General features: G+C 56.1%; 1 protein-coding gene across 3 annotated transcripts; it reads right to left on the bottom strand.

The window, feature by feature from the left end:
• Window positions 1–46: 46 nt before the first annotated feature.
• LOC119105687 (E3 ubiquitin-protein ligase MARCHF6) lies at window positions 47–14,545 on the bottom strand. Of its 3 annotated transcripts, none has more exons than XM_037229156.1 (19): window positions 14,434–14,545; window positions 13,693–13,800; window positions 13,354–13,465; window positions 12,865–13,035; window positions 11,514–11,730; window positions 10,578–10,722; window positions 8,932–9,265; window positions 8,368–8,536; window positions 7,847–7,985; window positions 7,073–7,252; window positions 6,255–6,406; window positions 5,668–5,752; window positions 5,230–5,328; window positions 4,461–4,670; window positions 3,796–4,182; window positions 3,046–3,135; window positions 2,496–2,628; window positions 1,491–1,626; window positions 47–1,364 (listed from the first exon to the last, which is right to left on the bottom strand). In XM_037229156.1, exons 3-19 carry the CDS (start codon window positions 13,373–13,375, stop codon window positions 1,280–1,282), a joined length of 2,754 nt encoding a protein of 917 aa, XP_037085051.1. In that variant the 5' UTR covers window positions 13,376–13,465; window positions 13,693–13,800; window positions 14,434–14,545; the 3' UTR covers window positions 47–1,279. The 3 variants fall into 3 exon arrangements, with proteins under 3 accessions (XP_037085051.1, XP_037085050.1, XP_037085052.1); XM_037229155.1 differs by having other exon boundaries at window positions 13,693–13,767; XM_037229157.1 differs by lacking the exon at window positions 13,693–13,800.
• Window positions 14,546–14,547: the final 2 nt, after the last annotated feature.

Genomic DNA, 14,547 nt, shown 5'->3' with positions numbered 1-14,547 from the left:
TGTAACTAAAACAGAATGAATCATGCGCGATGACAACACGCTGGTATCCATGTAATCGATTTATTTGCGTTCTGTTGGTTACGCTCGTGCCTCCTCCACCCGCGCCATACACGGTGAACATTCACGCACAGCTCACAAACATACGCCATCCGCCTCACGCCCACGCCTTCCGCACGCGCCTCTCTCACGCCGCTCCGTCTCGCGCGCTTCGGGGTGACGCACGACAGCCGTGCCTACAGGACAGAAATCACCCGGCTTAGTTATGCAATACGCCGGTATACACATTACACGTGGTACACGGACCTCTCCCGGAACGTCTCGCACGACACGCCGATAATATCCACATTTCGCAAACCAAATTACCCGGGCGCTGTGCACGCCCCAGCAGCGTGCGGGCAGCGCGCTCGCGCCGCGCTTGATAACACAGCAAAGGTCGAGGTCGGTGCCCCCGCCCCCGCTCGGCCACGCAGCCAGCGGGGGCCACACACTGCCAGCCAGTCCCGCCGGCTTATCACATGTCACCAGCGCCGAGCCACGCCCGGCGAGGGCGGCCCTCCGGGGCAAGGGCGCCAGCGATCGAGCGCCGTAGCTCCGCGAGAGCCTGCGCGCCAAAACTGATCTGATCAGCTGATCAGAGCAAGATAAACGCCGAATCTAAACGCGGCGAAGCCTCCGCCCAGTCGGCAGCGTAGCGCCAGGGCATGCCCACGGTCGTCGCGCTTGCCAACAAAAACAACCCGCCACAAGACAACGGACGAGCGAAGGGGATTACGTTGAAGGAGTGATGTATACAATAATGGGAATAAATATTCCCTTAAACCGGCAGCTGGCGGTCCTGACAGCTCCGGCGCGATCACGACAGCGGCAGGATTACGGGAGGCGTGCGAAGATTGTTTATATCGATCGTGGTAGTGGATCAGGAACTATTTGACCACGCTCGGCACGCGCCAGAACAAAAAATATTCCTAAGCGACACCAAGTCCCACTGAGTAGCGCCCTTCCGTCGCGCCTCGCATGGACCTCCCCCCCCCCCCTCCCCTACGATACGGGACCGTTGCGACCCTATTTGCACAGACGTCCCGTCCCACCCAGCCAACCTAGCCATGTTCGGTTCTGATTGGGCAACGTACGCGTGCCGCGACGTCACAGCGTGGCAGGATCGCCAATTGGAGCGCGGCGAGCGCTGACCTGACGTCACCCCAGCGTCCAGGCCACCAACGCGGACGCGGCGGCGGCCAGTGTGACGCCACGGGCGCGGCAGCCGGGGCGCGGACTGGCCTTATCTGACCTCGTCGGCGGCGGGCGGCGCGCGCGACTCCTGCCGCTGCGGATCGTAGTTGACTAGTCGGCGGCCGACCAGGTACCTGCCGAGCACGGCGGGGTCAGCTCTGCGGGCCCACGCGCACGCTCACAAATCACGGCCCCCCGCCCGACGACAAAGCTCAACCCACAACAATTTGTCACCACTGTCGTTTCGTCAGCGGGCTTACTTGTCGTTTTTAATGTGTTCGTAAAGTTTCTTGAACTGGTGGTACTGGAACACCAGCATGGTGAGCAGGGAGCTGGCGATGACCAGGCAGGGGTAGATCTGGCGCTGCACCATGTACAGGCTGCCGGAGCGCGCGACTGCGGCAGACAGACAGCCACGCTCAGACTCGGCATCGATCGGGTGTCACGCTCAGGCTCAGCACCGATCACGTGTCACACTGAGACTCAGCACCAATCGGGTGTCGCGCCGAGGCTCAGCACCAATCAGGTGTCGCGCCGAGGCCCAGGACCAATCAGGTGTCACGCTGAGACTCAGCACCAATCAGGCGTCGCGCCGATGCTCAGCACCAATTAGGTGTCGCGCTGAGGCTCAGCACCAGTCAGGTGTCCCGCTGAGACTCAGCACCAACCATGTATCACGCTGAGGCCCAGTCAAGCTCCACTGGGGGTGCAGAGCCACGATTGGGAAACTGGCTCCACGTGAACAAGTGTGGTAGAGGCATCACTTCTCAAGTAAAATAACGAGAGCCGCCCGAACTTACCCACGCGACCCACGTTACAACAAACGTTATCCTTCCACCTTAGCAATCAGGGAAAAAGACACAGGTTGTGAAGGTGGCCACACTGACGTAGCAGCTGCCTGGTACCTAGCTTCGTCTCCATCCCCTCCGCCCTGGTAAAGCTAGCGGGGGGGTGATTCTAGGTAGGGAGTCTGGCCTTACTGTGGCCTTCCTCCTGTTATCACCTCTGACCTTCTACTAAGAATGGCTACCTGCTCTCGACAGGTGGCGATGCACACTGGGAAGTGCAAAACGATCAATACGTCACTCCCAGACGTTACAGGGGAAGAATCTAAGGCAACATCAACGAACATAATATCGTATCAGTACCCCATAAGCATATATACGTATATACGCACGCATGCACACATGCACGGGAGCTCGCCGCTCTCGAGCTCAAACCCAACACTGAACGGCAAACGCGCCCCCCACCCCTGTCACACTCACGGAAGAGTGGCGCGAATGAGTGAACCAGTACGTAGGGCACGGCCAGCGCCAGCCCCAGCAGCACCACCAGCGGCAGCGCCAGCTCCAGCAGCACGGCACGCAGCTGCAGGTTCCGCAGTCCGTTTAGGTACACCTGTCGCGGCAACGACATAACGATAAACAAAACGGCAGACAGGGCGGGGCCGAAGGTGGGGCAAGAAGCAGAGGGATACGGAAAAGTGGAGCGAGAAGCGACAAAAGTGGGAGAAAGTGAAGAAAAAAACTTAAAGCAAAGCGATTAGGCGCATCACGCAAAAACGGACCTTCGACGAGACCAGCAAAGACGCGAGCATGGAGATACAGCAGCTAACACAATGGAACCCAGCCATGACGGTTTTTTGGAATGTTCCGTTCTTGCGGCATCGTGTACCATCATATGCAAGTCGAGAGGATGGCCAAACCAGTCTTCTACGAATGCCAGGCATCGATGACTTTTAAAGCAACAGCAAGACACGCCCACAATACACAGCCAGCCCCAGCGCGGTGGCGGCTGGCTGCGGCCCCGGCTAACCTGCTCCAGTGCCGCCTTCAGCCACCAGTTGGGCCCCATCATGGTGATGGCGCAGGTGATCTTGGTGTAGAGCACGCCGAGGGCCCAGTCCTGCGGGCACGAACGGCTGCTCACACTCCGTCTGAGAGAGCGCTCACACAGGACCGCCGCGGGGACGGGGGTCCAAGGCCCAGGAGCAAGGGACGGCGCACGGAAGGGCGGCGGTGTCATCGCGAACTATGTGGACGCACATCGATGCGGCGAAGAGCCCAACGATACGAGAAGAAAATGCGACGAATTCCGTCCACCAAATAACGTGAACCCATAAACGGTGTGAACGGTGCGCGTTAAAGAATATTAACGCGTGACACATTCGAAACGAAACTGACACAACAATATACGCGCAAGCGTGTTCACTACATATGCCATGTACGCAAGGTGAGAGCTGTATACAAAACGTTCACCACTCACACTCATATTCCACGCAGTGTAAAATCTCTACGGCTCGCCCGGCCGGCTGTCATCCACGCCTTGCAACTTACGACGGCTACACGCCACACTTGACCCTTTTTACCCTGTACCCTACCCTTTACCCTTTCACCCTTTACACCGCCGGACCCCCCCCCCCCCCCCCACATCCCATCCAGCCTGCGCGCCTTCGCCGGCTGCCCTCACGTCACGCCCCGTCACGTCACGCCACGCCACGTCACACCACGCCACGCCGCGCCACGCCACGCCACGCCACGCTACGCCACGTCACGTCACCCTCACCTGGAACACGAAGAAGACGGGCGTCTGGTTGAGCGGTACGCGGATCGGCACGATGACGACCACCTCCAGCAGCAGGCCGTAGCAGAGCGGGATGACGCCGACCAGCACGACGAACGCCACCAGCGCGCGCAGCGCCGCCGCCGCCCAGTGGCGCAGGCGCGCGCACACGCCCGTCCAGCCCAGCGGCAGCCAGCTGGCGGCCAGCACGGCCAGCCGCACCAGCAGCCAGGTGGCGTAGAGGCCGCAGGCGGCCGTGTACAGCTCGTGCGCCGGGCCGTCCGACACCCAGAGCGAGAGCAGGCATCGGCCCACGCGGACGGGCACCGTCAGCATCAGCACGCTGGATACCAGCAGGGTGAGACACATCAGCACCAGCAGGCAGCCGATCTGGGGACAGAGCGGCGCCGTTAGTTCAGCGACACCCGGCCACACACACACGACGAGCGGCAGTGTTTTAATCGCGCCGTGCAAAAGATCGCAGCCCTCACCACGATTGTAAAACGCTCATCTTTTACCAGAAGCGCTCTTAAACGCTCACCGTTCAGGCAGCCACCGACCTCACACCACGACAGACCCTCTCCCCATCGGCGGCGCGGCCAGCCCACCCGCCGCACCGACCACTCCCTGCAGCAGTGCGTCACTCCCCCGTCCTCCCTGCGCCGTACCCGAACGGTCATCCACTGGGGCCGTTTGTACGGCTGGAAGCCGACCGGCGCGTCGTGCATGATGAGCGCCTGGTGCGCGGCGCCGAGGCCGCCGCCGAGGCCGGCCGCGCCGCCGGCCGCGCCGTTGGGCTCGACGCGCGGCGCCGCCGGAGCCAGCGGAGGCGGCGCCGGCAGCGGGCCGTCGTAGTTACCCCGTTCGATGTCGTCCTCCTGGGGGAGAGGAAGGGGAGGGGTGCCGGATCAGGGCCGGGCAGCTCGGCTCGACGCAGGCGGGCCGTCATTCCCGGCTCGCGCGGGTCAACAGGGTGCGGCGACAGAGGAACGGGCGCGAAAATACGCTCCTGTGTCGACATGTTAAGATGTTTATTTTTCAGTAGTTTACTTGCAGTTCAACAAAGACATGTTCAACACCAGTACTCAAGCTCTTTTTACTTGAGCCAATATTCATCTTTAGTATCATAGTTCAGACGTAACCAATGCCACATATTTCGATGTTCTGTGCGACACCAGGTGGCCATTGCGAGTGGCTTGTCCAATCCCGTGATAACGTTTTCCCCCAGTAATGACAATACGACTGCCTAGAAATCAGCAGTCTCAGTTCTTACCCAAATATCGCCTCATGACACGCCCGGTACTTTCCACGCAAAGCGCCTAACAATGAAGGAGCAACACGGTAAAAGAACCATCTGCCACCCACTTCTTGATACATGCGGCTCGGCAACTACGCCACCCTAGCTAAGCCGCCCCACGCGTGCCGTGCTTTACATACCTGCTCGTTGAGCGCCACATCACCCAGTAAGTACGACCTGAGGTCGGTGACCCAAGCGACGGCCACGCACCACCAGCGCACTAGGTTCTTCAGCCACACCTGCCGGCCGCGGACAACACACGAGATGATGTTCCGACCTCCGGCCATCGTTCGATCTCGCAGGAGTTTACACTGGAGATGCCATGGCACCATCAATATCAAGTAGTGATGAAACGGATAGAGGCGCGCTTAGCTGTAAATGCAGCTTTTACGACACTAGAGGTAACATCTTGCTCTAAATAGTGGGGCAGGCAGAAGTGACACAGAAGTCACCAGCAGTGAGATAGACGGCCGTACATTGTGACGGCAATGTTCCAGTAGAGTGTCCCCGCTCGTGACTGGCCATCCCCTCCCGTGTCGCTGTCCCCGCGCTGTCCTCCCACCAGCACGGCTCCGTACCTTGGTGTGTCCCTGCTCGAGCAGCGCTGGCAGGAACACCTGCAGCAGCAGGATCTGCAGCGACGGCTCCACCACCGGCCCCTCGCTGCGGCAGGAGCGGCCGGTCAGGACGGCGCCGGGGCGGCACGGTCCAACGGTCGGGCGCCGCTCCCGGCAGTGCGTCGGCGGCGACGGCAACAGAGTCGTGATCACAGAGACCACCACAACAGCCAGGAGGATACGTGCGTCTTGTCGATACAGTACGGTGCATTTCCAAGCGAGTCATCCCCGTGCATAGAAGGAGACATTTTGGAAAAGCTGTAAGACTTTGGTAGATGAGGGCTTGCCAGAAACGCACCAAACAACTTAACCATCGGCATTACCCACCAACGCAGCCCTTCCGCCAGCCACGAGACGGGACGCCCTAAAACATACTCACATCCTTACACTTCCAAACACGCAGCAGCGACCACATCCTGCGAATCCCCAGCCCACTGCCGCTTCTCCTATCTATAAACCCCTGCCCGCGCGCCGCGCCCCGCTGTCACGCCGAGCGGGTCCGCTGGCCGGCCGACATCACGGCAGCCGTCCACGGCCGCCGCACTCACTTCACCAGCGCCACGTTGTAGGGGAGGAAGCGCGGCCAGCAGTACTGGATGAAGCGCACCGGCAGCCACAGCATCAGCAGCACGGTCGTGCCGAAGATGATGACGGAGGCGATGAAGCGGCGCGTGTGTCGCAGCACCGGCAGGTGGATCATCTGGCGGCGGGGGGGGGGGGGGGGGGTAGCCGGGAGACAAGGTTGAGATGACAGGGCATTTCATAGCGAACGGACACCGCTATGTTCCATAACTTTGAGAGAACAATGACATGTACGGCGCAAAGATCAATTGCGTAAAACACAGAGGCTCCATTTTCCCCTGCATTGCCCACTTAACATTTCAAAATGCTATAAAGCTCAGAAAACTGAGTATTTACCTAAAAGGACGGAAACTAGAAGTTTTCTGCTTCCATTCTAGCCTTCAGTCCATGTTTTTACGGATCGACACGCCAGGCCACACCAGACTTCCGGACAATATGTGGCCACCCGATCTGCCACACACCTAGGACGACGTAACAAGGCAAACCGACATAGCATGGCGCAGGACACAGACCATGCCAGCTACCGAAGGTCACCGGCCAGACAACAGACACCAGAGGGCACCAGTCGCCAGGGCACCGGCAGACTGAGGATCCACGCGGCCCTACAATACAACACCCAGCATCCATCCACAGACTTACACAACTTGCTTGATGACATACCAATGATCAAGTCCGCCAAACAAGCAGAACCTCCACCTATCTTCACGAGCCTGTGCAGCTACAGGGTCATGAACCGCCCAGCTCCAGTACCCCCCGACGCTGTGCTGGAACCAGCTCGGCTCACCTCCTGTATGGGGTTGAAGTCGGGGTCGTTGAGGTTGCGCAGGAACCACAGCACGCCAGGCCGCAGCACCTCGCGCAGCAGCAGGATGAACGAGGCGAAGTAGAAGACGTAGATCATGCCCACCAGCCAGTGGAGAAACATGCAGGAGCCGGGCGCCAGCTTGAACGCCTTCTGCCGGTCCTGGCGGCGGCGGTCGGCCGGGCGTCAGGGGCGCAACACTTGACATAGTTCGCCACGCTCGTGGCTGTTGCGGTCATCCGCACATGAATCCCTCACGCCGAATCTAGCCATAGAAGGGGAGCAGCTGGTGAGGTGTCGTGTGTCGTGTGCCTGGCGGTTGTACCTCAGGTGTGCCGCCCACAGTCCGGGGATCCTCCGCTTGAGCTCCCAGCGCTGGCGTAGTGACGCGACTGTAGCGCGGCGCCCGACAGCGCCCGGAGGGAGCCGGTCAGCGTGTGCTGACGTCCACACATCACGAATGCGCGCACTTCACTTGTGGTTACTGCCCGCCCCCCGCCGGCCCGAGAACCTGCTCATGTTCTCAGTGGTGCCTTAAACACTGCGCATCTCCTGACCTGTAGTCGCGGTTATTCTGCAGAATGCAGCTCAGAAGGCAAACGCCAGCAGGCTCCTTCCTTCTCAAAACCACTGTCTGCGTGATGCTAAGATTGGTGCGATGCTTGCAGCTCATCGCGCTACGCTCCTTGCCGACGTTTCACACCCACCGCCCGAGCCAGCCGCGGAGGCGCGCGTGCTGCCCCGCCCGGTCAGTACCTGCAGACTGGTGTCAAGCAGGGTGAGCGAGCAGACGTCCAGCCACCAGCCACAGACCAGCGGGAACACGCCGATCTCTACCACGGCCAGCATCGACACCTTCACCACCACGTAGCAGACGCCCAGGATGCGCTTAGCCCTGCGGACGTGACCGGCTAGTAGTCAGGGAGCCGGGTCTGCATGGTGGCCTCGGACACCGACACGTGCTCAGGGGAGGGCGGCGGGAGGGGGGGGGGGGGGCGCTACGTCACAAAGCGAAAGACCCGTCGGTTTTAACAAGTACGAACACAGATTGTCCGTCACGGCTGGCTTTGACCAAGAGCAAGAACAACGCTGCTGGCTCACTATTATTACTACAATTATTAGACGAATCCTTCGGTCATCGCATGATGCTCTTCAGAAGAGCATGTCTGGCTAGGCCCCTGCTCCCAAGGCCGGCACTACATCGCCTTCCTGTCACGCAGTCGCCTATCAAGTGATGACGCCCCATGGCTGCCCCTGACCGACCAACCAGTGCCGACCTGAGCATGGAGAGGAGCGACGCGAAGGTGTGCAGCAGCACAAACATGACACCGATGATGCAGTATCCGACCAGGGTGGTGAGAAGGCCCTCGAAGTGCGAAGACATCACCATGTCCTGCACCCGGAATCCCATGATGGCGAAGTGCCCAATGTGGTAAGGGCAGAAAGCTGCGGGAGACGATTTTCGGGGTCAGAGGACGTAATCGTGACAGTGCAGCAGCAGGCTATTCAGTGGCAAGTCAGCACTCTGAAGTTTGTCACCTTGTGCTCGTACTCAGAGAACATGTGTTGACGAAAATTCGACGATTTTCAAGTTAAGTCACAAAGACCGTGCGAATACAACACACTGGCACATCCACGTATTTTGTCGCCATATCGCAGCGCGACACGTGAAAATAAGGTTGATTAAGCCAGTTACAAGCACCACAGCGACCAATCGTCGAACATGCCGTTGCAAACTATCACCCCCCCCCCCCCCTCGCCACGTCCGAGCTTTCACAGAAGCCACTCGCACCCTTTGAGGCGTTCCCCAGCCGCACCCGACGGTGCCCCGCCCCGCTCACCGAACACGAGAATAAAGAGGGTGTTCAGCGACACCACCCAGAAGACGTGCTCGAGGAAGACCAGTGAGCCGTCGAGGCCCAGCAGCCGCTCCCAGGTGAGCTCCTCGGCGGCCCGGTCCCAGTCCATCGGGTTCCAGTTGTTGTCGTCGGCGCCGGCCGCCGCCCGCTCGCCGTCGGCGAAGCCATTCCAGTCGGCGCCGCCGTCGGCGCCGCCACCGCCGCCTCCACCGCCGCCGGCGCCGCCACCGCCACCCGGCTCGTCGGCCGCGTCCTCGAAGGGCGGCTCAGCCTCGTCGGCGTCGGCGGCCGGGCCGACCGGCGCGCCGCCGTCCTCCTGCGACCGAGCCGCCGGTCAGACCCACCACCGCGACGGCGGTGCGTCGACGAAAGTGCTCGCTGTCGGGACACTGGGAAACTGACGGGTTTGTAGTGTTCGTGCATTGGGAGAGTGACGTGCTCGTGGTGTTCGTGCATTAAGCGACGTGAGAGCGACGTGTTCGAAATGTTCGTGCATTGGGAGAGCGTCGTGTTCGTAATACGTGTCGTCGCTGCTGAGGGAGACTTGCGTGTTGGAGATCGTCACTGCCCGGGCAAATCACGATCGACTTACTTACCATCTTTCGTCCAAACCATAAACTTAGACACACTGCTCTAAGCGAGGTGAGATGAGGTGAGGTGAGCTGAGGTGAGGCGAAGTGAGGTAAGGTAAGGTGAGGTGAGGTGAGATGAGGTGAGGTGAGGTGATGTAAGGTGAGGTGATGTGAGGTGATGTGAGGTGAGGTGAGGTGAGGTGAGGTGAGGTGAGGTGAGGTGAGGTGAGGTGAGGTGAGGTGAGGTGAGGTGAGGTGAGGCAAGGAGAGGTGGGGTCAGGTGAGGTGATGTGAGGTGGGGCAGTGTGAGGCGAGGTGATGTAAGGTGAGGTGAGAGGTAAAGTGAGAAAGACAAAAGAGGTGGGCTGAGATGTGATGAGACACAATGTCATTACATCACCTTACTGGTCATCAATGAGGTGAGGTGAGGTGAGGTGAGGTGAGGTGAGGTAAGGTGATGTGGTGTGATGTAAGGTGAGGTGACAGGATGTGAGGTGGGTGAGGTGCGCTGAGGTAGGTGAGGTGATGTGAAGTGAAATGAGGTGATGTAAAATAAGGTGGTGTGATATGATGTGACATGATGCAAGGTTAAGTGAGGCAAGGCGAGGTGAGGCGAGGTGATGTGAGGCGAGGCAGTGTGAGGTGAGGCGACATGAGGTGAGGTGAGAGGCAGAGTGAGAAAGACAGATGAGGTGGACTGAGATATCATGACACACCATGCGATAATGAGACGCGAAAGGGCCCAAAGGGACGAACTATAGCAGGGCCGGTGCGGGGCAACAGGTTACAATGACTGTTAAGGAGCATATGGACAGATGGAGCGAGCTTGCACGAGAGCCGAGTACATGTGTTTAGGCAACAATATATCAGCAACGCAACAAATACACAGGGTTGGGACAAAGACTAAGACAATAAAATAGATAAGAGCGGTAGTCCAGGCACACAGGAGCTATCCCCAGATTCTGGGAGCACACAGGGTGCTGCTCCGGCAGTGATCTGCCACCCGCGGCGGCACACAGCCCCTCATGGCGCGCCGCCCGGCGCCGCGGCCCATACCTCGTGCGCGGCCGCCTCCTGCTCCAGCCAGTCCGGGCCGCCGCCGTGCAGGATCTGCTCGCGCAGCCACACCAGGCTGATGAAGGCGCACAGCGTGCAGGTCACCACCAGACAGCCCTGCAAAATGTCGCTCAGCAGGTTCTCGCTGCGGGCAGGGGACGCTGACGTCACTGACTTGCAGCATGGCTGCCAGGCAGCCATCTGTACCACCACTCAGTGGTCCCTCGCTGCGGGGTGGTGGAGGCAGGTACTCCCAGGAGCACAAGACGGGTTATGTCACTGGCTCACAGTGTGACCACACACCACATGCTGCTCAGTGGAAGCTGCTGGGAGTCGCGGTCACCACCACCTACCAGGGTACACCCCTTCAGACTGTTCTAAGGACCTTAAGGCTGAAATCGCTAACATCACAATTTGGCTGTTGTGTAGCCTGGTAGTTACTCCAGGAGCACAAGACAGTGACCTCAGCTGACATCGCGATGGTGAACGATTAAACTGATCCTAAGGTACTACAGACATGATGGTGAGACATCACATACCATACAATGGTAGTAACATAATTAAGAGCCAGGGCAGACCTGGCATTCATCCTAATACACCAGCAAACACCACTCCCAAGGTATACATATTGGCACACAGACTCAAACACGGCCTACAGCTCTAATATGAAATAGAGCACCACTCATCAAACTGTGTTATGTAGCAGGCCACCTCAAGACAAGTGCACAATCTTGAAGAGAAATGGCAGAGACCAAAGTTTCTGAGTGGTAAAAACCTACACAGAAACCCAAGAGGTCCCATTTCTGAGACTGATCTAGGGTGAGTCTTGAATCTAGCATTGAGCGCTTCCCGAACAAATCTCACCAAAAAAGGCCTGGGTTTGAATCCCCGTCACAACCGTGGCTGTTGAGCAATGGCGCGCGCTCCCCAACTCACGTGGAGAGCATGTCGAGCGGCAGCGAGAGGATCGAGTTGACCGAGCCGGCGAAGAGGCAGCGGTAGATGCGGCAAGCCGTGAGAGGGACGATACCCAGCCAGGCGAACGCCACTAGTGTGTAGTGGAACCAGAAGCGCACGGCCGTGGCCACGCTGCCGAGCAACCCGCTCAGGATGTCAGCGATCGGCAGCCGCTTCGGCATGTCCGGCGAGTAGACTGTGGAAGGCAGGGACCATGTCAGCTGTGGCTGAGCAGTTACTGCCAGGACTGGAGATGTGGGCCGGGAATGAGGGAAAGAGGTGGGCAGAATGCTAGGAATGAGGAGTTGAGGTGTGGAGAACACTGAGGGCTGTTACTGGTGTGTGTCAAGTGCTTGAGCTCGGAGTGGGGGTTTGGAAGTTGGACAAAATAAAGCCACTGAGGTTTGTTATGTCCAGCAAACATCTGGTCTCAAATGGAGAACACTGCAATTAGCATTCTTGCTATGCTTAGTACAATAGATAGAGTGTGGCAGCACAGGTGGCAGCACAGAAGACCAGACATTCAGCATCATGATTACTTAATGTAACATGAAAACAATGCAAAAGACACAATTTCACAATCATCCCAAAGTGCTTCAAGCTCCTTCCAGCTGTGTGTAATGGTTGTAAATACAACTTCATGCTACCAGATACTAAGCTCATCAGCTGCCTCTGCCCAAAAAACATTCTGTTGGCTAATAAATTGCCCTTTGATACTGAACTCTGCTATTAAATCCTGTGTGCCTGATTTTCCAAGCAGCTGCAAGTGCACAGAGAATGAGCTGACCACTGTCCAGCTTGCTGCCAACTGGCCAATCCTGAGCAAGAGCTACAACAGGCAGTAAACTCCAGGCCAAAGCCAGTCTCCAAAATATCCATCCATTCCACAAACCTCTTGCATGTGTGCACCAAACTCAAGCCAGGCGAAAAAGCTCTGAATTTCTGATTTGAGATGGAAAAAAGTGTTTCAGAGGATGTTTGCCTGAAGTTACCATTGTGAAATCACAATTCTCTGAAACATTGGCTCTCTACACAATGAAATTGGCAACAACTGAGCACCAAACTCTGAGCACTCTGATGCATCATGTACATGCAAATTATTGCTGGGATGTTGCTGCTGTTGGGTTGGTTCTGTTTACCCACATTTTGGAGTCTGGGGCCGGGAGACAGGGGCAATATCATAACCGAATGTCCACATCCTTGCCACCAATGTGCCTGGATATTGATATAATAGTGTCACATCTGTGGCTGCTTTTACATAAATGCTGCTTACAAATACCATCATTGTCAAACACTGCACATTTACACATTTAGAGCACCAATCACATACTGGGGGTGAAGGAGAATCGATGGTTGCAGAGTTCACAGTACTCCTTTCTACTGTATCTCAGCCACTGGATCAAACATTCCTGATGGATGTACTTGATACTGCCAGTGCAGATGCAGGGGTAAAAGAGAGGGCGCTCATGGCTGCCCTCCGACCTGCACACCCTGCAAATGTCTGAAAGAAAGCATGCATTATCTCAGTATCTGGCACAATATGATAGCACAATCAAAAACACCATTGGAGATACAAGAAATTTAGAAGCATATCTACTAAAGACAGTGCACTTCTTTTACACTGACCAGCATTGTGCAACCCCCAAGATGATAACAGTGGTAAACATATGGAAACAACATATGGATGGACATGGCCCTAAGAGAAACTATCCCACCTTAAACATATAAAAGATAGTGGTCTGTATGTGTGCACATGTGGTTTCTGTTTAGGAATCATGCAAAGTGCAACCCAGTTGATCCAGTCTTGATTATGTCTTACCTTGTTGTGAATCATCATCCATTCCTGCTGTGTAGAATGCAATGCTTTTGTCACATATGCATCATAGAGAAATATGGAGTTAAGTGTGTTGCCTAGCAGAGGCACTGCTTTCCTGAAACATGGAACATGATAGGTAACTTCAAGCAAAACTAGCAAGTCAGCATAAAAATGCCTATGTCAAATAGGTCCTGCATTACTGTATCATCCCCAGTCATTTCCGCTGCAGCTGACAAAAAATTGGCTACATACTACAGACATTTGTTTCTAGCGTGATCAGTTGAAATCACTGAGCCAGCTTCAAAGAAAGTCCATATGTCATACTGACATATAACAACTTACCTTAACTTCTCAAACTTCAATTTCTTCTTCTAACTTCTTCAAGTACTTCAACTTTTTTTAGAAGAAAAATCTCCCCTGTGGGGGATTTTTTCCACAGTTTTACTCACACTACGAAACAGGCACAATCAGCTTGCATTGGAAGAATTGCCCAACTTTGAAATCATACAACCCAAACAATGTCTTTAGCACCAAAAATAGTGTGCAGGCAATCAGCATTATTCATTTTGTTGTTTCCACCACCGCTACTCATAATGCCTGCATGACTGCCTATCATCTTCAAGAAATTACTATCTAACAATATTATCATTTTGGCAAAAAACCAGTAATGTAATTTTTAACACGCACACATCAGATTATTTATATGTGCTAAAAGGGTAGTATAATCACCAAATCACGGACATACGGGCAACCAAGAAAAGTATCCAAGTATTTGTGTCTCACATTTGTGTCTCAAATTCTCTACTTGTACTTGAGGAATACGAAATTATGCACGTTGTTTGGCACAATCACAATTCGACAATGAAAAAGCAGCAAATTACCTCTCAGTCAGTCTTACAGGATATTTAAGCTTATCTGAAATCTGGTCAGCTGGAGTAAACTGCACAGGTGAAACCTAAAAGCATCCAGAAGTCGCGAAGCCTGCATCTCCAACGCCCACAATTATGTCTGGTGTTTCCCCGAGGATGCGCTTCCAGTAAGGTTATGAACCTAAATTGATTGATAAGTCTCTCGCACACCAACCTGCATTAAAATCCTACCACGTTCCATTCGCAACGTGCTTTATTATCTCGGCCGCAACCATTGAGGGGCCCCGAACCACCAACGCAACAAACACCAGCTGCACGACGAGAAATT

This window comes from Pollicipes pollicipes, unplaced genomic scaffold (assembly GCF_011947565.3).
Source record: "Pollicipes pollicipes isolate AB1234 unplaced genomic scaffold, Ppol_2.1 Scaffold_6138;HRSCAF=7277_pilon_pilon_pilon, whole genome shotgun sequence".
Taxonomy (NCBI): Eukaryota; Metazoa; Arthropoda; class Thecostraca; order Pollicipedomorpha; family Pollicipedidae; genus Pollicipes; species Pollicipes pollicipes.
Note: the sequence above shows the minus strand (reverse complement) of the source record. Positions and strands in the feature narration are given on the sequence as shown.

Bases quoted from the DNA above. Each gene is read 5' to 3' on its own strand.
- LOC119105687 (XM_037229156.1), bottom strand. From the start codon at position 13,375: ATGGATGATGATTCACAACAAG. The intron at 11,731-12,864 runs GTATGTGATTGG...TGCCTTCCACAG, and splicing joins TCGATTCTCCTTCACCCCCA to TCTACTCGCCGGACATGCCG. The intron at 7,986-8,367 runs GTCGGCACTGGT...TCACGTCCGCAG, and splicing joins TCGCTCCTCTCCATGCTCAG to GGCTAAGCGCATCCTGGGCG.